Here is a 24992-nt window from a genome sequence, read left to right on the forward strand (position 1 = left end):
AACATATTTCCATAGCTAGCTTTTTTGTCTCAACTCAGAAGCTACATCCTCAGATAAAGGCCTTCTCTGACTTACTATATTTTAAGCAATTCCCCCAACATTACTCTCTATCACATCACCCTTTTAATGTCTTTCATAACAGCTAACTCAATCTGGAATTCTCTCTTCTGCGCAAGACTTCATTTATTTACAGTCTATGCTATCTTTTCCCAAAGAATACAATTTTCTTGAGAATAAAGACCATGTCTATCTGTTTGCTGCTTTAATCTCAAGTCCTCAGACACAACCTGGCACATGATAAATATTTGCTGAATGAATAAAATAAACTTCTAAATAAAGTGTGACTTTTTATACTTTTTATAATCTACATAACTCTGGGTTGAAAATGGCAGAAAAACCTCTACTGGCAAAAATAATAATAATAATAATAATAATAATAATAATAATAATAATAATAATAAATTGACTGCTTTCACCATTTAAGTGATTATATACGAGGTAAAGGAATTGTTACCTGAAACAATGTCACCAGGATGCACATGTCAGCTTTGTTTGCATCTTCAAGGCTGGCTTTGTTGTCAAACTCTGCTTCAGGCACACATTTTAACAATCAGTCCGGGAAGGGAGAGAGCTACTTTTTCATGGAAGCCCAACCTATTTTTCCCTGGTTGTACCCTCATCACCAACCCAATAGCTGGCCAGAGGGAAGAAATAAAGTGCTTGATTACAGCCCAACATGTCCCAGCTGGGATTAGAAGTGGAGTCAATTCTACTCAACTCACAACATTGAGAATGAAGGAGAGGTGGTTTCTCAAAGGAAGTTTGGGGTCTTATTACTAGAAAGAGCAGATGCTGGGCATCAAGCAAAAGATGACCTCTATAGTATCTTTCTTCTAATCCCTTAACTAGAGTCAATCATAGCCTGATTCAAACCTATCCCTTTTATTTGGATGTTAGTTAGATTTACATAGTTTTGCTATTTCTGTTCAGAATAAGGAATACAAAAAGGAGTGCAGAGGCTATGTTATTTAATATTTCTTTGGTTGTTCATGAATATTTCTACACCTTCTAACAGCTGGTTGCTACTCTGCCTGAATGCCTCCAGAGGGAGGGAGATCACCACTCTCATGGAGTTTCGTTCCCTCTTTGGCAGCTTTAAATTATTAGACTATGGCTCTTTTCTTTGAGCTGGAACCTAATAGATAATACTTGGGAAAGTCTTGGTGGTATAGCCAGCAGAACTCTGGAAAATACTTGCTTAGTGGGTAGGAAGGTAGACTTTTGTGGTTGGCAGTTGCTGAAGGGGTGACTGAGAGTAATGTCTCAGCATTAGAGGAATTTCCTCTGACTTCTCCTCTTGCTTCCATCCTCAGGCCACCTTGACTTACAGAGCTCTTGAATTCAGCACATTCAACCCTGGAATTACCAGTTTTGCTCTTTAGTACCTCTGCCTGCCTTCTACCTCTTTTTTTTTTTTTTTTTTGAGTTATTTATTTATTTATTTAACAAAGAGAGCACAAGTAGAGCAGCAGGCAGAGGGAGAGGAAAAAGCACGCTCCCCATTGAGCAGAGAGCTGAACATGGGGCTCACTCCCAGGACCCTAGGATCATGACCTGAGCAGAAGGCAGACACTTAATGGACTGAGCCACCCAGGCTCCCCTGTCTTCTACCTCTTAAGTACCTTCTCCCTCCCATTTCTGCTGACCTTGTCATAGTTCAGACTCACATATGTCACCTACATCATTGCACTCACCTCCTGTCTTTTGTGCCTATTTATCCTTTTCTAGCTCCTCTTCACACAGCTTGAGAGTTATCTTAGAAATATATAACTGCTCCTTTCCTACTTACCTCTATCAGGGATTCTTCCCCCTTTTAGATTATACCAAGGGATAGAAGCCTTTCCTCATATCTTCCCTGCCTCCCTCTGCAGCCACATCTCTGACATCTCCTCCATCCCAGCTCACACTTCATCATGAAACCCTGGCAGTTCCCTGAAGTATTGCATTTTTCCATATTTTTATAGCTTTCCACTTGCAGTTTCAACTGCCTAGAACACCTTCCTCCCAAGAGAAGTTATCAGAACTTCTCTCTTCTTTAAAGATTTTACTTATTTATGAGAGACACGGAGAGAAAGGCAGAGACACAGGCAGAGGGAGAAACAGGCTCCCTGTTGGGAGTCCAGTGTGGGACTCGATCCCAGGACCCTGGGATAACACCCTGAGCCAAAGGCAGACGCTTAACCTCTGAGCCACCCAGGCATCCCCTTCTATTCTTTAGATCCTGCTTTACTGCCCCAGGAAGCCTGCTTCTTACTCCATGTCTGAACTAAGTGCCTTCTTTCTGTGGCCTCACAACTAATTCTCCCCTCTCGTAATAGTCTTTATATTTGACTGTGAGCTTTTTGAGAGTAGAGATAGTCCATGATTTCCCTATCTTAAATATATGGCTTTCAATCACAGCTCAATAGATGTTGGCTAAATCAAAGAGCTACATTTCACTGTTACTCAGGTGGAAATTTCCAAGGCTGTAACAGCACAGCCTAAAACTCTACAAAGAAGTTCTACACATAACTTAATGCCAACTTTAATCAGTGAATCATTAAATGTATGAGAATTATGACAAAAGGAAAAAATGGAAGTCTTTTGACTTATTTTTTTTTAAGATTTTTTATTTATTTATGACAGAGAGAGAGACAGAGACACAGGCAGAGGGAGAAGCAGGCTCCATGCAGGGAGCCCAACGTGGGACTTGATCCCAGGTCTCCAGGATCACACCCTAGGCCAAAGGCAGCACTAAATTGCTGCGCCACCAGGGCTGCCTGTCTTTGACTTCTTCATTTCAAAAGGGAATATGTGATCTAGATTACATTATAGAAATTGATACCGTCACAAAAGGGAAATTATCAAAAAAGGAAGCACCCAAAAGAATATCTATAGTATACTTGATGATGTTCCAGCTAATACAATAAAACTACAAGAGTTGAGCTCCTTTCCAACTCTCTTCAATGGAACAGAAACTCAACTAGAATAAAGATAGCATTCACAAGACTCAGGGGTGAGGATGCAGGACAGAGACAGATCTCTGTTGACATGCTCTGGGGAGGTCAAGGGTAGCAGACTTCGGAAATTTCTTTGGTCAGCAGGAATTTGCTATATGTCCTAGAGATGTGAAAAAAAATGTTAGACAAACTCATAGTATATAAGTATATTAAAACATGAATCAAAAGAGCCCATAAGTTCCCAAAATGAAATGTGGTGTTGGAAGAGATTAGGGATCTAAGTAGGAGCTGAGTTTAAGTGCTAACAACATGAAACTAAGAGTCAGTGAGAGAAAAGGATGTTTACCATTTTGCCTGGCTTCTGCACCATTTATAGATACTTCCATTGCTCTCCGTGGTTTTTATAATAGTAAGTGGAAGCCCACATAAAAACTCTTTAAATGCCATAAAGATGAGTAATATGAAGACAAAGTGCTCAAAGTCATCTTTGCAACAATACGTGGGCAAATTTTCCATGGTCTCATGAGGCAGCTTAAGAAAGATTTAGATCTCTATACCTCTAGTTAGAGTTTCTGTCTAGAATTAAAAGAAGAGCTAAGATTAAAAAGTTATTTTTTATTCTGATAGTCCTAAAATACTGAGATATAAAAATGCTTTTACCCAAAACAATAATCATGTTATTACTGTTTTTACATTCCCATAATTGTTGGTAATTTACCATCACAATAGTTAAATTCTTATTTATTCCCCGGTTGACTTGGCATACTATTAGTTTCTTGATAAAGAAAGGAAAACGGCCCATATGCTTGAGAGAACAGTCAAACTGAACTGAGTTCAAATCCGGAGTCAGTCTCTTCGATCTGGAGCAAATGATCTAATTTCTGATTATCTCTACATTTTTTGAAATGGTAATAACCACACAGTGTGTTATGAAGATTATATGATAAAATAGGCAAAAAAGTCTGAGCTCAGTTCCTATGTTATTCCTACACTACCCATGGAGTGAGCCATCTTATCAGCCTACAACTTCCCCGGATGAGCAGGCAAGAGCTTTACTGAACAACTGAATCCCTATTGAATCACAGAGAGGGGCTGAGGGTAGAGGACATAGGCAGAGCAGGCCTAAAAAGAGACAAAGATTGAAATCCAACTCATAAAACCAGCTACTTAATAACTCTTTAGAAAAGATGAGAATGTCTTTTACTGATGAAAAGTTTTGTTTCTAAAATGAATCACAAAAAAAAATGTGAGTTAGGCAACTTTTCCTCTCTATAGTATTTGCATCACATAAAATACCATGAACACTAGTGAAATAATTGATCTTCATGAAGCAAGTAGACAAGCAGAAACTATTCAGTATAATTCTAATTTGTCATTATAATTCTTTCGATGTGGATCATCTATATAAATATCTATAATAGGTTTCTATGGGTACCATAACGTATTGCCACAAACTTAATGGCTTAAAACAACACTAATTGAGAGGCGTCTGGGTAGTGCAGTTGGTTAAGCATCCTACTCTTGGTTTCAGCTCAGATCATGATCTCAGGGTCTTGAGATCTTGGGTCTTGAGCAGAGTCTGCTTGGGATTCTTTCTGCCCCTCCCATTCATACTCTCACTCTCCCTGAAATAAATAAATAAATCTTTTTTAAAGAGCACACAAAATGATTATTTTACAGTTCTGTCAGAAATCCAACAAGGGGCTCACTGGGCTAAAATCAAGATGTCAATAGGACTGTACTCTTTCTGTGGGTTCTAGGGAAGAATCTGTTTCTTTGCCTTCTCTAGTTGCCTAACAGGTTATAGCCCCTTCTTCCATCTTCATAACCAGGAATAAGAGGCATTCCTTCTCACATTACACCACTCTGACTTCCTCTTCTGCCTCTCTCTTCCACTTTTATAGACCTTTGTGACTACACAGGGCCTACCTGGATAATCCATTGATTTTAAAGTCAACTGATTAGGACACCTGGGTGGCTCAGTGGTTGAATGTCTGCCTTTGGCTCATGGTATGATCCCAGTTTGGGAATCGAGTCCCACAGGTTCCCTGTGGGGAGCTTGCTCCTCCCTCTCCCTATGTCTGCCTCTGTGTGTGTGTGTGTGTGTGTGTGTGTGTGTGTGTCTAATAAATAAAAAAATAAAATCTTAAAGTCAACTGATTAGCAATACTTAATTCCAGGTACAATGTAATTCATCTTTGCCAAGTAACCCCACATAGTCACAGGTTCTGGGAATTAGTGGGAAATATCTTTGAGAAGAGAAAAGTGGGCATTATTCTGTCTACCATAATCTCCAAGGAAGATCACCTCTGAATTATATACCATTAATCTCTCGCTGTAAATAATACACTGCAGCTCACGCATACCTTATTCATTTTCTTGCAATGATTCAAAAACAGTGGAGTTCTCTCAGCAACTTTGGCAAAGGTGTTTCATTTGACTTCATTTGACTCAAGAGCAGCAAGAGACAATGCTCTGACAGTAAGAGTTACATGACCAAAATCATTCCTGTTTACACAAGGCAGTGGAATTTTATTTTCTCTGATGTCAGGTTCCTTTGGCTACAGGAAAAATAGGGTATCCAAATTTAATTCCATGTCAACAAGTCATATATGGCTGTCTTCATACACCCTTGTAACCCATCATATTATTTACTCCTTTTTGCATCTAGAACTTGCTGTATTTCCAAAGAGAAAAATATCTGTTCTGTTTTCAGTAAGTCAGAGTAATGACTTAGAAAGTCATTACTAAGTATAGTGTGGTTGGGATCTGAAAGCACAGAAACTATGGGATAAATTTTTCTCTTAATAGGCTCATCCAAAGAATAATTGTGATTTCAAGCCTAAATAACACCACACATAAAAAGACTTGGTTGCAAAAAAAAAATTTTTTTTTAAATATTTGGTTGCTTAACAACATTAGAAACATTAAAGCTATATAGAATGTCACTCCCTGAGAACAGTTTAGAAAACTGTTCTCAAAGTTTTATGTAAGTACATTGTCTGGGTCAAGAGATGTAGGTTAAAGGGGTCTGGAGCACAGGCAGGTAACAGAAATAAGTGGATGAGGCCAGGTGGGCACTGAGTGTACTACTGTCTTTGTTATTCCATCTGAAGAGGTCAGCCACCTCAGCTCTAACAGCTGATTGTTGGTTCATAAAATTGTCTGACATTTTTATAATTCAGAAAATATAATTTTTATGTGGAAGCATTCATGTTTTCAAGGCTGACAACTTAACAATATATCCCAATCCCTTGACAGAAATAAAACGCAGCCATGGACCAAATTTAGCTAATCAGCCAGTAGTTTGCACCTCTGAATCGAGATCAGCCAATCCTTAACAACTACCTGTATTTTACTTGATAAAATCAAGAGCGGTGCTTCTTTTTTTGCAACAGCTTTACCATCAGAACACAAGTGTGAAAACCACTGCTAAACCTAAATCAAAATAGGAAAGGAAAAGACTCACATCAACATCATTGCCATTGGACACATAGATTTGGGCAAGTCTACCACTACTAGTCATATGATCTACAAATACGGTGAGACCAACAAAAGAACTATCGAAAAATTTGAGAAGGAGGTTCTGAGATGGGAGAGGGCTCCTTCAAGTATGCCTGGGTATTGGGTAAACTGAAAGCTGAATGTGAACTTGGTACCACCATTGATATCTCCCTGCGGAAATTCAAGACCAGCAAGTATTATGTGACCATTGTTGATGCCTCAGGACACAGAGACTTCATCAAAAACATGGTTCCAGGCACATCTGAGGCTGACTGTGTGGTCCTGATTGTTGCTGCTGGTGTTGGTGAATTTGAAGCAGGTATCTCCAAGAATGGGCAGACCCATGAGCATGCTCTTCTGGCTTACACACTGGGTGTAAAACAACTAATTGTTGGTGTTAACAAAATGGATTCCACTGAGCCACTGTATAGCCAGAAGATATACAGGGAAATCGTTAAAGAAGTCAGCACCTACAATAAGAAAATTGGCTACAACTCTGACACAGTAGATTTGTGCCAATTTCTGGTTGGAATGGTGACAACATGCTAAAGCCAAGGGCTAACATGCCTTGATTCAAGGAATGGAAAGTCACTCATGAAGATGGGAATGCCAGTGGAACCACACTGCTTGAAGCTCTGGATTGTATTCTGCCACCAACTCGTCCAACTGATAAGCCCTTGTGTCTGCCTCCCCAGGATGTCTACAAAAATGATGGCATTGATATTGTCCCTGTGGGCCAAGTGGAGATTGGTGTTCTTAAGCCTAGCATGGTGGTCACCTTTGCTCCGGTCAATGTTACAACTGGAGTAAAGTCTATTGAAATGCACCATGAAGCTTTGAGTGAGGGTCTTCCTAGGGACAATGTGGGCTTTCATGTCAAAAATGTAGCTGTCAAAGATGTTTGTCATGACAATGTGGTTGGTGACAGCGAAAATGACCCACTGATGGAAGCAGCTGGCTGCATGGCTCAGATGATTATCCTGAACCATCCAGGCTAAATCAGTGCTGGATATACACTTGTGCTGGATTATCACACAGCTCACATTGCTTGAAAGTTTGGTGAGCTGAAGGAGAAGATCATCATTCTGGAAAAAAGCTGGAAGATGGACCCAAGTTCTTGAAATCTGGTGATGCTGCCAGTCTTGATATGGTTCCTGGCAAGCCTATGTGTGTTGAGAGCCTCTCTGACTATCCTCCTCTAGGACGTTTTGCTGTTCATGACATGAGACAGATGGTTGCTGTGAGCATCATCACAGCAGTGGACAAGAAAGCAGCTAGAGCTGGCAAGGTCACCAAGGCTGCCCAGAAAGCTCAGAAAGCTAAATGAATATTATCCCCAATACCTGCCACCCCAGTCTTTATCAGTGATGAAGGAATTGTCTCAGAACTGTTTGTGTCAATTGGCCATTTAAGTTTAATAGTAAAAGACTGGTTAATGATAACAATGAATCGTAAAACCTTCAGAAGGAAAGAATGTTTTGTGGACCATTTGTTTTGCGTGTGTGTGTGTGTGTGTGTGGCAGTTTTAAGTTACTAGTTTTTAAAATCAGTGCTTTTTTAATGGAAACAACTTGACCAAAAGCTGTCGCAGAATTTTGAGACCCATTAAAACAAAAGTTTAATGATAAAAAAAATCAACAGTGGTATAACTTGTCTAATTGAATGCAAACATCAAAACCTAGAAGAAAAATGTGTGTACACAGATGAGGTAAAGAACCTTAGCATGCGCCTAAGGGGTTCTTTGTTCCTTACAGGGAATCAATTATGCCTCATGTTTTGTTATGACACACATAGCATAGTATCTGTCACATAATAGGCTTTAAGTAAATGTTTAATGAATAACTTAACTTTAAAGAAAATTTTGGTTACTCTGAGGATTATACTCATACTTGTTAGCATAAAGAAGTAGCGACCTATAAAATGTAGGGTTAGCATAGAAAGTAAGAACCCTTAGGGCGTGTGGGTGGCTCAGTCAGTTGGGCATCTGACTCTTGATTTCGATTCAGGTCATGATGTTGGGGTCATGAGATTGAGCCCACATTGGGCTCTACGCTGAGTGTGGAGCTTGCTTCTCTCTCTATGTCTCTGCCTCTCTCTGTGTGTCTCTCATGAATAAATAAATAAAATCTTTTTAAAAAAATTTTAAAGTAAGAAACCTTAATATTTTCCGTATTATCAAGATATATAGATAGATATTCTAACAATCATTATGTTGCACTGACCAATAAGATCTTTTATAATGTAAGGGGCAAAGCCAGATCTTAACTTGAAACTGTAATATAACAACCTAAACCAAGTATTTGTAAATTTTTATGTTACAAAGTGCTTTCAGTAGGGATCCCTGGGTGGCGCAGCGGTTTAGCGCCTGCCTTTGGCCCAGGGCGCGATCCTGGAGACCCGGGATCGAATCCCACGTCGGGCTCCCGGTGCATGGAGCCTGCTTCTCCCTCTGCCTGTGTCTCTGCCTCTCTCTCTCTCTCTGTGTGTGTGACTATCATAAATAAATAAATAAAATTTTTTTTTTAAAAAAGTGCTTTCAGTATGTGATTTCTCTTATTATCAGAACATTTCTCTAAGGTAGATAATATCTTCATCTTAGAGATGGAAAACTTGAACTACGAAGGAAGCTAAGCAATTTTATAAAGACTTTAGAAAAGTCTTTAGCAGAAAATTAGCTATCGAACTAAACTTAATCTTTCAGCCCATGATGGCTCTCCCCTGAAAAGGAGACAGTGTGAAGTGTGACAATAAGGCATAGAATCAGATGAATTAAATATTCACAATGGATCTTCATAAACAGGATGCGGAGGAAATTACCTCTGTGTAGTACAGAAGAGGGTGGTAAAAATGAGTATAGAAGGAAAGTATAGTATTTTTCAAGAAGGTGTGTAGACATCAGGGCACCTTATTCATCATGACTCCAATTGCATGTTGGGGAAGTCATTCAGCAAAATGAGACAGATTAGTTTGACGTGTTGTTTCACTTAGAAACACATTGCTCTGTAATATTTTCCTTTCCTACATATATTTGTCTACCTCACTACAGTGGAAATTTCATGAAGGTCAGAAGCTAAAACATAAGAGTTCTTAAAGCACTCTCAACCGAGGAGAAATTGAATGCTTTGATTGGTTAATGGGCAACATATATATTGCAGACACTGGAGCACAATGGTTAAGAACACAGGACTTGAAGTCAGTAGATCTGTGTCTGAAACCACCTTCTGTCAATGTGTAGCTGTGTCTATGGGCAAGTTACTCCACCTCTATGAGACACGAGAGTTTTACAGAGCCCTCTGTAAAAACAAATGGGGTGACAGTGATAAAACTGAACCATAAGTTTGTAGTGAGAATTAAATAAGTTAATGCTTATATATCTAAAAAAAAAACAGCAGGGGGATCCCTGGGTGGCGCAGCGGTTTGGCGCCTGCCTTTGGCCCAGGGCGCGATCCTGGAGACCCGGGATCGAATCCCACATCGGGCTCCCGGTGCATGGAGCCTGCTTCTCCCTCTGCCTGTGTCTCTGCCTCTCTCTCTCTCTCTTCTGTGTGACTATCATAAATAAATAAAAAATTTTTTTAAAAATGTAGTCTATTAAAAAAAAAAAAAAACAGCAGGATGGTGGGTACCTGACATACACTCAATAAATGCTTCGTTACTGCAACATACTGAAGTTTCAAGTTCGGGAAAGTGCTGGAGCTACATGCTGATCTCTGCAAGTTTGAAGAAGAAACATTTGGTTGGTTCTCAAAAACAAAGTTATTAGATGCTGAGAGAAAATCTTTAAAAGTGACCCAAAAGGTATTTTTAAAACAAACTTTTAATTTTTTCCACATGCCATCTGGAATACAGTAATAGAACAAAGAAGAAAAAGGCACAAATGCAGCGTGCCTTGCTATCCACGCAGAGGATCACAAACAGAAGCAGTTTGCACACACAAGCTCGGGGACTGAGAAAACCGGGTGGCATGCCAAGGTTTGCACAGAAGTGAAGACCTGAGATTTGGCTGGTCACAGAGGAGACATTCAAAAGAAGGAACATGTGCAACATTCCTTTTGAGTAATTTTCCCTGTTCCTGGAAAGAAACAACTATTTCACAAATTAATTATCTTATCAAAGTCCAGCCACTTTTTTTCTAGCATGTTACTGGTGCTTAGCTCTTTCATCGTCCAAGGTATGTTTTCAGACCCGAATTGCTCCTACGCACAGGCAAAAGGAACGCAATGGTCAAAGTACATTAAAATGAGAGAAAAAGAGAATGCTAATTTCTTCAAAGGGAAATAACACACAGGGAGTGCCCGCCATCATACTTAGAGTGGTATCTCGGACAGAAAGCTAGAGCCAAGCCATTGAAACATCTTCTACTCAAAAGAAGCAGAAAAAAAAAAAAAAAAAAAAAAAAGAATCACCACAGAGCAAGTACCACACAACCATTTAGAAGAGAAGCCGATGCCAGAGTAAGGTAACTGACTACTCCTCTGACACGTCTTCTTTTGGGTCTTGAGTATCTACAGGATCCAGTCGTCGCCTCCTGAAAACTTCGGTGAAGGAACGTGTTGAACACTGCATTTTCAGTTCTGGCTCAAGCAGAGAAACGCCAGGGAAACTCCGCAGACCCAACCGGAAGGACCCGCCCTCGGAAGCGGAAGTCCCCGATGTCGCCTCAGAGGACGTCCTCCATCTCTCCGCGGCTTCCTTCCGGTTCCGGGTTCAAGGCCACCGGCCCGGGAGACTCGGCGGCGGGCATCTCGTCACCCAGCCTGGCGTTCCCTGCCGTGGGCTCCTCGTGGATCGAGTGTGGCGGGCCGTCGTGCTCCGAGTGACTCCACACGTAGCCGGGTAGAGTCACGTGGCTGTCGGGCTGGCGGCCGGCGGGCCTGGGCGTCTTGCCCGACAGGAGCACCATGCGGGTGCTGGCGGCGGCCTGCGACTGGCTGCTGGTGCTGTGGGTCAGCGTGGTGAGCACGGAGCCGTACCTGTGGCCGCCGCACGGGGGCGTCCTCTTCCAGTCGATGGAGAGATGCCACCGACTCCACAACTTCTTCACCTCAGACTGAACCTAGGTGGCGGGAAACACGGAGCGTCAGGCGCCGTGGGCGAGACCCCGCAGCCTTGTTACACCGACGTTGGCCCTTCCGTGACCTTGATCCCTGAGTGTCCGCCGCGCCAGGGACTCGATGTACATAGTCTCTCCCAGCCTCAAGACACCTTGGAGCTAGGTGGGCTAGCGGAGACGAATAACGGGAGGCGGCGAGAGGTGAAGGGACCTAAGCCAAGACTAGTGTTTGCACAGAAGTTGAAGTGCTGCCCGTGGAAACAGCTGGCTTGCGGCGCCTGGGTGGCTCAGGCGGTTAAGGGGCGGACTCTTGGCATCAGCTCAGGTCACTATCCCAGGACCAGGATGGAGCCCCAGGTAGGCTCCCCTCTCATAGGGAGTCGGTTTGGGAATTTTTCTCCCTCTCCTCCCACCTCCCCCCACCCCTGCTTGCAATCTCTCTCTCTCAAATAAACCAAGGAAGGAGAGGAAGGAAGGGAGGGAGGGAGGGAGGGAGGGGAAAGAAGAAGGAAAGAAAGGAAAGAAAGGAAAGGAAAGGAAAGGGAAGGAAGGAAGGAAGGAAGGAAGGAAGGAAGGAAGGAAGGAAGGAAGGAAGGAAGGAAGGGAAAGAAAGAAAGAAAAAGAAAAAGAAAGAAAGAAAGAAAGAAAGAAAGAAAGAAAGAAAGAAAGAAAGAAAGAAAGAAAGAAAGAAAGAAAGAAAAGAAAAGAAAAGAAAGAAGGAAAAGAAAGAAAGAGAAAGAAATTGATCCAACTTATGGGAGAAGGAAGATTCTGGATTGGAAAGAAGGAGAGATAAATAGTGCCAGGGATGGCATGGAAGGTACTCAACCTAAAATGTAACACTAGCACTTTGCATGGGCATCCCGAAGGAGGAAAAAATGGGAAAAGCCATCCCTGCAAATGCATTCTTAATGGAGAGAGGCTCCTGCTTCCAACCTGTGGTTGAAGATTCAATTCTACTGCTATTGCCATTTACCAAAAGGGAGCTTATTTGGAAGTTCCGTGGGAAACGGTGGCACTTGGTAAGTTGATGTCGCCTAAAAGAACAGTAGGGCTGCTTGTCTCCAGCTAACCCCTACATGAACGGAAAGCATCACCATGAAGTAATTCTAAAAATATCGAAATATTCTCATGGACTTGTCCCAAGAACACTTATTTTTTAGTTTCTTATAGAACATGACATTGAGTATAAGTATTAACTGGAATCTGAAATGCACTGTCCTTCCAAGTATCGATTTACATTCCAACAAGGTGGCTCTTTGCTATCAGAGTTTCCAACTGAATTAACATTGAAAAGTGCCAGAAGAGAAAGACTCTAGCTTATTTACATTAATTCTTGCTTTCTCGAAATATCTCCTTTCTCCCTGCTCACTGTTTCCTGTAACTCCGGGGGATCCTAAAGAGATTCCGGTCACACTGTAATGGCCATTTACCAAGCTTACTTGGAGCTGGCCCTGTGGGATGTTCAGGGGTTCTTCAAACCTACCTCCCCATTGCAGTAGCAGTAGATGATAGACACGAAAAAGCCCTGGAGAATAAGAAAGAAGGTTAGCATGTGGACAACTCATGAAGATCACAGCAACCGAGATGTCTTGTGTCTCGATAAGTACATTGAAAAACTGGATTGTGTTATGATTCCTTCAGAAAAATATATGAACTATTCTCTTCTGGTGTCTCCAGATCTTTAAGTTTATATTACATTTGTCTGAGATCCTTCCTTGGTGTCAGCGTAACCAAACAAGTAACTGAATAAAACACTCCAAGACACACAGAAATAACTGATTTCTATTATATTAGCTTCATTCATGTTGTCACTCAAGGATCACAGAATATCCCCTGGTTGGTAAAAGATACTTATATACTGTGAGTGCTGGAAACTATAGACAGATGCTAATATATGGTAAAAGGACAAAGAAACTTTTTGTCTCACTCATTCAAAAATATTTATTGGGCTTATACAGGGCAAACTGCTCAGCATGCCAGGGATAAACAATTCAATCAAGACAGACTAGGTCCCTGTTCCCTTAGAGCTACATTCTAGAAGGAAATACAGATAATGGGTAAAATATAAACTAGCCACACTAGAAAAATGTGAGATAATAAGGGCTCTCCAGGCAAAACAAGTGGTGTGAAAGAGAAGAATGGAGTAGATTGAATGGGAAGCCCAATGAAGACTGCTTTGAAGAGACGGCGTTTAAGCTGGTTTGAGTGACAAGAAGCCAGGCCTTGTGAATATTAGCGGGGAGAGCTTTCCACACAAAGGGAGCAAGGCCCTGAGACAGGAATGAGCTCGAGGAACAAAGTGTGGAAGCACTAGTGTGACTCAAACTTAGTGGGTGACCAGAAGCGTGATGTAACACCAGGATCCCTGCCATGCAGGGCTGTGCACACCAGCAAATCGTGTTTGGGCTTTATTCTGAGTGCAATGGGAAACCTCTGGGTACTTCTGGTAGATAAATGAGGTGATCAGATTTATTTTTAAGACCTTTCAGAGGAAAGAAAAATAATAAAAAAAAAAAAAAAAAAAAAGACCTTTCAGAGGGATGCCTGGGTGGTTCAGCAGTTAAGCATCTGCCTTCAGCCCAAGATGTGATCCTCGAGTCCTGGGATCGAGTCCCACATCAGGCTCCCTACATGGGGCCTGCTTCTCCCTCTGCTTATGTCTGCCTCTCTCTCTCTCTCTCTCTCTCATAAATGGATGAGTAAAATGTTAAAAAAAAAAAAAAAAGATCCTTCAGACTATTGCACAGAGACTAGATTTAAGGCGGCAGGGGGTGACAGCGAGTAAGTAGCCAGGAGGAGGAATTAGATGTTCTCAGAAAGCCATGTGAGGGATGATGGTGATCGTCTTTTCAAATGTGATGAAACGTGTAGAAGCTACTTCCTCTTTGTTGTCTCCCTTTCCCTTTTTCCCTTCCTTCCCTACCTTTTTTTATTCCTTTGGCTTCTGTCTGCTTTCCATACATTCATGCAGAGGCCCCTGCTCTGCATGCAGCACACGTTCTACAACGTGCTTGCCTGTCTCGCTGCCCAGGCCTGTTTGTGAGAAGCAGCTCCTCCTCTGGTCAGAAGTGAAAAGCATGGGCTCCAGGGAATGATGCCCTCCCGTGGCCCTCTGGGGACAGGTACATGAAAGCCAGAGACAGGGGCAGAGGGCAAAGTTGCAAGGGGAGAAGAGAAGCAAAATGGAAGAACCACATAACGAACTGGCTCTCTCTACCTGGAAGGAGTTGAAGAAGAGTTCACAGTGCATCCGGATCTCCCAGCCCAGCCCCACGAAGGTGTGGGGCAGGCACAGGAACACGATGTAGTGCACTCCGAAGACCAGCACCAAGACCAGGGTTGATTTGGCCAGTTTCCTGAAAGAGAATGCCAAGCCTTTTTATTCATCCATTGAGAGTGCCCATCAGGAGGGACAACTTGCTGGGGGAAAAAAAATGAAGCTGAGGAGAGCTAACAGGGGCTAACTTCTCCCCATCTCTTGGGATCCCAACTTCTGCTAGTTTTTTTTCCCCTCCCTCCTCTCCCTGTCACTTTTATACTAAATCAAATCATTTATCCTCATTTCCCATGATTACTATCCCTTACATCTCTCTAATCTCATTCCCATTCTCCTGACATAGGATACTATCATCATGAAGCCATGAAATGTCCTTTTTTTCTGTCCTAAATTTATTTTAACATCTATGCTTGAGATTTCAACTCTTAGCGTCTAGATTTGAGACTTCAACAAGTATTACTCCCATCCATGTTAACTGTCTACTTTCACAGACCACATTTTGGCTTGTTTTGTTCATTTTAAAATTAACTACTCCCTAGTTTCTTCTTACAGTTGAATCTGCATTAATCACTTCATATTTTCTTATGAGCTGCAAGTGGTAAATACTTTCTTTCTCTAAATATCCTCTGTCAAATATTCTACAAAAATCTACAGTTCTAGATTTTGTGCTCTTTTCTTTTTGCAAGCTAAGCAATTTTACTTTATTTTTCTGTAACTACCTCTTCGTATACATTTTCTTGTGTATCTGGAGGAATGCCATATTTCCAAGGTGTTGGTTGATCCTAAAATGGCCCCCAATGATCCCCACCTCGTATTTACATTTTTGTTAATCCTCTCCCCTTGAGTGTGAACAAAGACCTGGAACTTGCTTCAAACGATTACAGCCAAAAGGATGGGATGTCACTTCTGTGATTATGTTTCATAAGACTGTAGCTTTTATTTTACTCTAAGAGAGAAAACTCTCTCCTTTGTTTGGTTCAATGAAGCAACTAACCATGTTGTGAGCTACTCTACTGAGCAGCCCATTTGGCAAGGAGAGGTGGCATCGGCCAACAGCTAGCAAGAAACTGAATCCTGTCAACAATTTCATAAGCTTGAAAGTGGATTCTTCCCCAGTCTTAGGATAAAACTGCAGTCCTGACTGCCATCTCAGTTGAGCCTTATAAGAGATCCTGAAGCAGGAGATCCAGCTAAACCATGCCCAGATTCCTGACTACAGAAACTGAAATAGCAAGAGTGTTGTTTTAAGCCACAGATGTTTGTGGTCATTTGCACAATAGACAGCTGGTAGACCCAAGCACATCATTGGTTTCTTTTGTACTTTTTATCCAAGAAATTGCCAAATCTGGCTTCCTCTTTCATATTTCTCAAATACTCCCTTCTTTACACATCATTTGTACTTCAGTAATCTCAAACAATTACAACCCTCTCCCTTTCTTACTGATCTTTCCTGCAGCTACTTTTCTTCTCTCCTTCCTTATTTATGTACTTACTTATATACTTATTTAGTTTTCTTCTTAGAAATAAGCTGTGTGGGTGAGTAGAGATCACACTGAACTGAAACCAAACGGAACTGGATTCATGTTCCAGATTTTCCATTACTTTCTAAGTGATTATAATTCAGTTTTCTTTTCTCTAAAATGAGGGAACAGGGCCCAGACATTTATAAGAACTCTCATAGTCTAAGACTTTCCTAGGGCACATCTTCCAAACACATCCACTTTCCTATCATAACCATCTTTCTGGCTCCTGCAGGAGCTGAGTGTCCCATAAAATCATATTGAAATGTCTAATCTAGGCATTTGGAGTTGTACATCTACCCCATCTCATTCTCCTCTTCCTCTCGTATCTGTCACTAGTGCCCAAACCATCTGCTCCTCTTTGGCTCTGAGCCATCTACTCTGCCTCACACCCATAGTTTTCCTGGTGCGGCCTATAGGCTTTCTCTATGCTGCTCTAATCTCACACCTCCTACATGAACTAACCTATAGTCTACTTAATTTGAAAATTCTACCTTAAGTCTGTTTCATTCAAGGCAGCATCTCTGAAAAGGTAATGGATTTCTCTGACCTAACTCATCCTTTCATTTCCAGAGGCTCCTTGGGATATGCTGTCCTCCTGAATCCTGACTAGTGACTACCCTCTTACCATCACTACATATATGAGCAAGACACTGTGAGTGTCATGTAATCGTAATTCAGTCTAATTAGGTAAGGGGGGACAGCATTAACTACACATACAGAACTTTAGAAGTCTTGTTTAACATGACTCTGAAAAGAAAGTTGAATTTCCTCCTTTAAGATGAATGGATGAATCCCCACCCCCACCGAGACAATTCTCAAAATCAAGCTAACTTTTATTGGTCCTATTGTGTGCGACTAGGAGCCAAAAACTAGAGTAAAACAGGAAAGGAAGGAAGGAAGGAAGGAAGGAAGGAAGGAAGGAAGGAAGGAAGGAAGGAAAGAAGGAAAGAAGGAAAGAAGGAAAGAAGGAAAGAAGGAAAGAAGGAAAGAAGGAAAGAAGGAAAGAAAGAAGGAAAGAAGGGAGGGGAGGGAAAGACAAATAAGTGCAACACAATGTGAAATGATAAACATAAAAGTTTAGGGACGGTTTGGTTCAATAAAGAGTAAAAAAAGTTATCCAAGACTAAAATGTAGTGGGAATCCTGCTAGCTCAGCCATCTGGGTTTTCTATCTATGACTAGGCTCTTTTACAATTCTGCAGAGATAAAAGTTAATTTGTAGAAAACAGATAATAATTGAGTTCATTTTCTATTGCTATGAAACAGATTATCACAAATTTAGTGACTTAAACCAGAATCCATTTATTCTCTCAGTTGCTGAGAGGTCCTAGCCAGAGTCCCTCAGGTCTTAACCACAGACATTCCCAACATATCAGATTACTTCTTCAAAGCCAGCAGAAGATCTCTCTCCATGTAGCCAGTCACAGGAGTGATTACCCCATCACCTTTCCAATATAATGTAACCTAATCGAGGGAGAAACTATTCCTTCATAGGTCTTGCTCAAGAAGGGGTGCGGAGGATGAGGATTATATAAGGCATGCACACCAGGGAGGTGGTAATCTTGCGGGGGTGGGGGGTGGCATGCATCTTAGAAATATGCCTACACAGCAGTGCAAATAATTCCTGCCCATAGAAATGTAAGTTGTGTCCAATGGAATGCCACTAATTATAGCCCTGTAGATATTAACAATTTGCATCCATTTGTAAATTCATTTTAGCATTCATAATTCTTTTAAGTGTGTGTAATGCCTTACCATTTCCTTCATTAATGAGTGAAATAAAATCTTTTAAGTGTGTTCATTTATATTTGTATACGAGCTATTGTTACATGTTCTTTTAAAATTTATCCTTCAATGACAGTGAACAAGTTGAAGTAGTGGTATGTGCCAGGCCAATGCATACATGGGTCATCTGTCTGTTCACTTATAAAGAAGGATTTTTCCACTCATATCAAATCATTCAGCTATCCTGGGCACTGATTTGTTCAGCATCCATCTGGTCACTCATGCACACTATACATCCTTGCAGCCCGGCTCTCTGGAAAGGCACAGCTGTCTAATGAAATGATCAGGGGTGCACCAGTTGAAAGTAGCCTTCTGGCTTGTTGGAGACATGATGGTGGCTCTGCGTCCAAGGGCAAAGCCATGGGAGGAATATAAAGGAATCAAATGGTTTGTTGGACTCAGTGTCCTCTTTAGAAAATAGATACCCAATTCTTGCAATATCTCTCTCCCTAGGTGAAAAGGGCTGGAAAATTGCTACTTTTCTTTTAAGAGTCAACTTAGCTTTTTAAAAAAGTATTATTTCCCTTAAGTCTTTTTCAATCCCTCTTGAGCCTGAATTAATCTTTCCTTTTTTCTATACAAATAACACTTTGTAAGTGCCTCTACTAGTACTCTCCTCACTTTAATCTAACTCTCTCTCTCTCTCTCTCTCCCCCTCCCTCCCTCTCTCAAATTTGTTTTTCAAGTAGAAACCATATGTTCTTAATTTTGAATCTCTTGTGTGGCACAAGAAGGGCACCCAGTCAATGAAGCTGTTGGCTATCATGCCCTTGTCAGATCCTGTACTGGTTGCCTTCTTTTACTCTGTCAACCATGTGGGAGAGCCATTATTTTCCCATGTCCAAATGAGGACAGAGGCTCAGAAAAGGAAAGTGTTCACCCAAAGTTAGACAATGAGTAGAGGATTCAACCTAAAAATCTGTCCTCCTTACTATCATATTGCATAATAGATACTGGTTTAATTCATTCCAAAAATAATAAATAATAAATAATGATTTTTGGCTAGTACTGAATGAAAAGTCAAGTTAGCCAAAACATTCAAGTATTCTTTTCCATTGAATCTTGCATTTTTCCTGTCTCATGTTCTTCCATCCTGGCAATCTTCTCTTACTTTGCAAGGGGACTGAGTTGTCATTTAAAAGAGAAAAAAAAATGCATTAGTCCTGTTGTTGAATCTGATAAATTATTTAATTTTTTACACACCAATCTTTTTTTTTAAGATTTTATTTATTTGACGGGGGGCGGGAGGGCACAGGAGCAGGGAAAGTGGCAGGCAGAGGGAGAGGGAGAAGCAGGCTCCGCATGGAGCATGGAGCCTGATGCAGGACTTGACCCCAGGACCCTGGGATAATGACCTTAGCTGAAGGCAGATGCTTAACTGACTAAGCCACCCAGGCACCCCTAATACTTTTTTTTTAAGATTTTTTTAAAATTTTTATTTATTTATGATAGTCACAGAGAGAGAGAGAGAGAGAGAGGCAGAGACATAGGCAGAGGGAGAAGCAGGCTCCATGCACCAGGAGCCTGATGTGGGATTCGATCCCGGGTCTCCAGGATTGCGCCCTGGGCCAAAGGCACACGCTAAACTGCTGCGCCACCCAGGGATCCCCCCTAATACTTTTTTTAAATAACTGATGTGAACTACAGTTATGTAGAATATCACTTTCAAGGGAAACTGGGTAAATGGTATATATGTTATATATTACATATATGTGCATTATTTTTACAACTCTCTATTATGTGTATGTGTTATTTAATCTCTGTATTACTTTTATAACTGCATATAATTCTACAATTCTCTCAAAATAAAAAGTTTCTTAAAAGCTTTCGTATTAATTCACTTCAACTTTTTTTTTAAGATTTTATTTATTTATTCATGAGAGACACAGAGAGAGAGAGAGGCAGAGACAGACACAGGCAGAGGGAGTGCTTCTCCATGCAGGGAGCCGGATGTGGGACTCAATCCCTGTCTCCAAGATCACACCCTGGGCTGATGGTGGCGCTAAACCGCTATGCCACCAGGGCTGCCCAGTTTATTTCATTTTTAAACCATCATATCAACGCAGGGATACCATGTACTTATTCCAAGTCTTGTGTATGCGCATGCTTACTGGGAGAGACTCAACTTCGAAAGATGTTTTCAGTCTTTCAGGGAGTAATATGCAAAGGAATGTGTTTTAAAAATTGTTTTAGATGCTACCATTTGGAAATATAAATATAATATAAATAAATATATTTTTTCATTGCAAAGGAATGTGTTTTAAAAACTGTTTTAGATGCTACTACTTGGAAATATAAATATAATATAAATAAATATATTTTTTCATTGTTAGCAAGAATATTTGATATTTGAACATTTGTTTGACAAAGGTAATAACTAAATGAAATATAAGTTTAAAGGTACAAAAATGAGTGGGTATAAATTTAAATACTCAGCTAAACCTCATAGGTAGAATTTCACTGGGACAGAGACACAAATTACACTTTTCTAGGTTTCTTTATTTACAAAATGAGAAGCTATTTAAACTTGGTAATCTAAGGCCTCAGAAATTAAATACTAAATTGAACAATTCACTACCAAGTAAGTACTCACATTTTCCTATCCAAAAAGAGTCATTCCTCGCAATATTTTTATCTGTAACTTAACTTTAGATATTAGTAAGAATACTTAATGTGTTTTGGCTATTTTTTTTTTAATGTTTTTGGCTGGAAAATACTTTCCCTATTATTAGTCTAAACCCTGTTCAAATTAATCACTCCAAACTTAAAAAAATTCTGGGCCCCAGATTCCTTAAAATTTATTCTGAATTCTGAATACTAGACTATTTTAGTCCTTGATAAATTTTTCTCTTCCATTATTCTGAGAAATAATCCCGCATGAATGAATTCAAAATATTGTCTATACTATTTTTAAGATAATTCACCCTTTGTTCTCTCCAGAGTTTTTCAAATCTCTTGACTAACTTTCAACTGAAAGTACAAGTTCATATCATTCAGAACTAGAGAAATAAGGAGCTTTTTATTCAGAGCTAGAGAAATAAACAGCTTTCAAAAACCTTTGTACTGTTCCTCTTTACAGAGAAGACTGAAAACTATTTACATTTTCCATCGTTCTATCATCCTTTGGCCTTTGTCTTCATCAGTGGAATGTGACATGAGACATGCTATATGAATATAGCAAAGGCCATTCACAGTAAACTCTTAGGCGCAATTTACTTTATAACACTACTGCTTGTAGCACAATACAAATGACTGGAGCCTACTGCTGCTGGTTTGTCCATACTGTACATCCTATTCCAGACTTCAGTCCATACCCATCATCTTTTCTGCCTGACAGTGAATGTTGTCTAAACATAGAGGGAAATGACTCAACAAAGGGCTTCAAGAACATTTGTGACACAGGACCAAATGCCAACTATGGTTTCTTCCTTTCTGTGTCTCAGATAGCATTTCATAACAGTTCCAGACAGAAATAGTGATTGCTTTGGGGTTATACAGATCAATCCACATCCACCAGACTACTGGATATGTGTATTCAGTTGGATAGAGGCTGCTATTATTCAGAACTCCTAAACTGATCATTGGGAAAAAGGTGTATACCCTCAAGATAGTTTGATGATGATCATAAACACTCAATTTGCCCTTTCCTTCTTGAAAGACGGAATAATCTTAAAAATTTACATTTGGTACGGGCCAGTATGATGGACAGATTGGAAACAACACAGCAAATCTACTTTCTTGGTATTTTCAGTTTTGACATTATTTTAAGAACACAGGTAAAATTGTCTGCCAAGATCATCCACAAGAGACTTTCCGGGAAGTCACATAGTTTATGGGAAAATCCCAATCTGCTAAGAACAGATTTAAAAAAAAAAAAAAAAAAAAAAAAATATATATATATATATATATATATATATATATATATATATACTTGGGATCCCTGGGTGGCACGGCGGTTTAGTGCCTGCCTTTGGCCCAGGGCGCGATCCTGGAGACCCGGGATCGAATCCCACGTCGGGCTCCCGGTGCATGGAGCCTGCTTCTCCCTCTGCCTATGTCTCTGCCTCTCTTTATCTCTGTGTGTGACTATCATAAATAAATAAATAAATAATTTAAAAAAAATAAAATAAAATAAATATACTTAATACTTAAAATTTAAGCACATTAAGAAGGTTTTGGATTACTTAGATTTTCATAAAATACATACACTTTTCAGATAAATTGCACAATTAAACCAAATGAAAATTCATATTAATTTTTAAAATTCAATTAAATTCAATTAAACCAAACAAAAATTTCAGATCAATCAATATCTATTCTTTATTTTTTTTTATTTTTTTAATATCTATTCTTTAAATAGTAACCCAGATATTTCCTTTGGTGGGTGCCTGTCCTGCAGTTACATTACCTGTATTGCTTTCTTGTGTCATGCCCAACTGCATTGGTCTCCCAGATTTTGGTAGCCAGAACTCTAACCGTATTCAGAAACAGAATAAAATTGAGCTGAAAGAGAAGGTAATATTACAAAGAATTATTAAGTCAGCCTTCAAGATGTTTATAAAAATTTATACAAATTGAACTTCTTCGTATTCAAAAGCAGAAAGTTACCTATTCCATAAATGTGAATGAGGGACTCTGAGATAAGATATTGGACAATTAGTGATTCTTGAATTGCCCTCATGAAAACACAGAGATAAAAAGTATCAACAGCCCTGGAAACTAGAATACCAGAGGATGATCTGTAAGAATCCATGGGGAATTTCCAAACCAAAGTTTAGATAAAGTCCTGTGGCAGGCTAGCAGGAGAAAGGATAATAGTTATTATATAAATATAGCCAACTGCCCTTTTTGAAATGAATTTCCAGCTTCTGTATCTATTTTAGGGAGGGGAATAATAGAATTGTTTGGGGGATACTATCCCTCTTATGACATATGAAAAGTATTGAATGAAGTATAAGGTTTTTTTTTTTTAAAAAAAATGGTGGGAAGATGGATGAAATAGATAAAGGGGATTAAGAACACATTTATCTTGATGAGAACTGAGTAATGTATAGAATTGTTAAGCCCTTATGCTGTACACCTGAAACTAATATAACACTATGTTAACTATACTTCAATTTTAAAAAAAAATTATTTAAACCCACTTCTCAGATACACACACAAACTAGATGCTAGATGAGAAAAGGCCCCCAGTGTAGGCAATTAGATTGAATTTGAAATATTACAGGTGTGAGCACCCCAGTGACAATCAAGTTCTGGTTTTAAAAATGGAGGGAAAGTTTGGGTAGGATAACTTGTGGAGGCTTGAAGGCTTCAAGGGGAGTGAAGAGTGAATAAAAAGAAAAGATCTCCAGATCTAGGGTCATAAGGAAGTGGAAGCCTGAACTCTTGGAGTCCCTATATTCAGGGAGATGTCTGCAGTCCAGAAAGTGCAGGAAGAGAGCAGGAAGAGAGGAATCATCAAGTTTTTCATTCTTGGAAATAAGATGTCTTGCAGAGTTTTCAACCATTTCTGGAATTTGGAGAATTTGAGTTGTTGGGTAATTCATGTGCCCCACTTGATACAGATGATCAACTGAATCAGCCCCTCCTTAACCCCCTGCCACCTTCTTTGCCATCCTACTACTGACTACACTATTGGAACCTCTCACCTCTCACTAATTTTGCAGCTTTCTATAATAACTAGGGGCAGAGTCTTGAGTCTCATACTCTGGAGGAAGGACAGAGGTGTGCTGTGAACTGATGGAAGGATTCTTCAGGCTAGTAAGAGTTGCCATTTATGGAGCCCTCGAGTTTAGCACACACGGTTATGGGACAAGCATTTTTTATGTCCCTTTATTATGGATAAAAAAAACACCAGCTCAAAGGTACCCAGCTATTGGAGGACTCTGAACCATGACTATGTGAGTCTGTAATGTGAATTCTTAACCACCATCTTATACCTTCTCTTCAGGATGATAAAAAGATGCAAAACATGAGAGCTGAGAATCTCCATTCATCCTCACCCATTCCAACATCTGGCTTAAGACGGAATATTTTTCAATAAGAGGATGAGAGCTGCTCACGGATATCACATCAATGCTTCCTTTTTGAATGGCCAATTATGTCATGCCCCATCTATTTCACTCCCTACAACCACAGCCCCTGGCAATATGATGCAGCTGGGCGTGAAAATGGTGGGAAGCAATGCTGTATAATTACTATGCAAAGGACAAAGGGGTAGGAGCTGAAGCTGACAGTGCTATGGAAGCAGTGCCAGCTGGAGAGTGTCACTGGTCAGTTCCTATCCCTGGAAAAGGAAGAATTATAGATGGCTTCAGATGGGCCAACCCTAAACACCATTCCTATTAAAAAAAAAAAAAAAGCCCATGACCAGGAACTCTGTTCTCAGGCCAGTAAACCACACTAAATAAATACTGAAAACTGGCAGAAATTTGACTAAAGAAGATACACACATCCAATACATAAGTTTAAATAGCTAAGAAGATGCATTTAAGGACAATGAAGTGGATTATGGAAAGAATTAAGAAAAATGTAAGATTCAGTAAACTATGATGCTTTAAAAGATCAGTCAACAAAATATACCATGCACACACATGCTCTTTTTTTAAGGTTTTATTTATTTGAGATAGCGAGAGAATGAGTGTATGAGCAGGGCAGGCGGGCGGGGCTGCAGAGGGAGAGGGAGAAACAGGCTCTCTGCTGAGCAGGAAGCCCAATTCAGGGCTTGATCCCAGGAACCTGGGATCACGATCTGAGCCAAAGGCAGGTGCTTAACCGAATGAGCCACCCAAGTGCCCCAGAAACAGAAATTTATTAAAGAACAGGATGGATTAAGAACAGATTGTA

General features: G+C 40.2%; 1 protein-coding gene and 1 pseudogene across 3 annotated transcripts in view; one reads left to right on the forward strand and one right to left on the reverse strand.

Moving 5' to 3' along the window:
- PTH2R (parathyroid hormone 2 receptor) overlaps window positions 1-24992 on the reverse strand; it is a 145719-nt gene that overhangs the window by 57585 nt on the left and 63142 nt on the right. For 2 of the 3 annotated variants that reach the window (XM_072812601.1, XM_072812599.1), the window contains exons 10-13: window positions 22552-22646; window positions 14777-14915; window positions 13043-13084; window positions 10130-11559 (exon numbers count right to left, since the gene is read on the reverse strand). In XM_072812601.1, the coding sequence (XP_072668702.1) occupies window positions 11164-11559; window positions 13043-13084; window positions 14777-14915; window positions 22552-22646 (672 nt within the window). In that variant the 3' untranslated portion in view covers window positions 10130-11163. The remainder of the gene's footprint in view (window positions 1-10129; window positions 11560-13042; window positions 13085-14776; window positions 14916-22551; window positions 22647-24992) is intronic. The other variant, XM_072812600.1, reaches the window with a different exon arrangement.
- LOC140625371 (elongation factor 1-alpha 1 pseudogene) lies at window positions 3309-7830 on the forward strand (annotated as a pseudogene).

The sequence above is a fragment of the Canis lupus genome, chromosome 36 (genome assembly GCF_048164855.1).
Source record: "Canis lupus baileyi chromosome 36, mCanLup2.hap1, whole genome shotgun sequence".
NCBI lineage: Eukaryota > Metazoa > Chordata > Mammalia > Carnivora > Canidae > Canis > Canis lupus.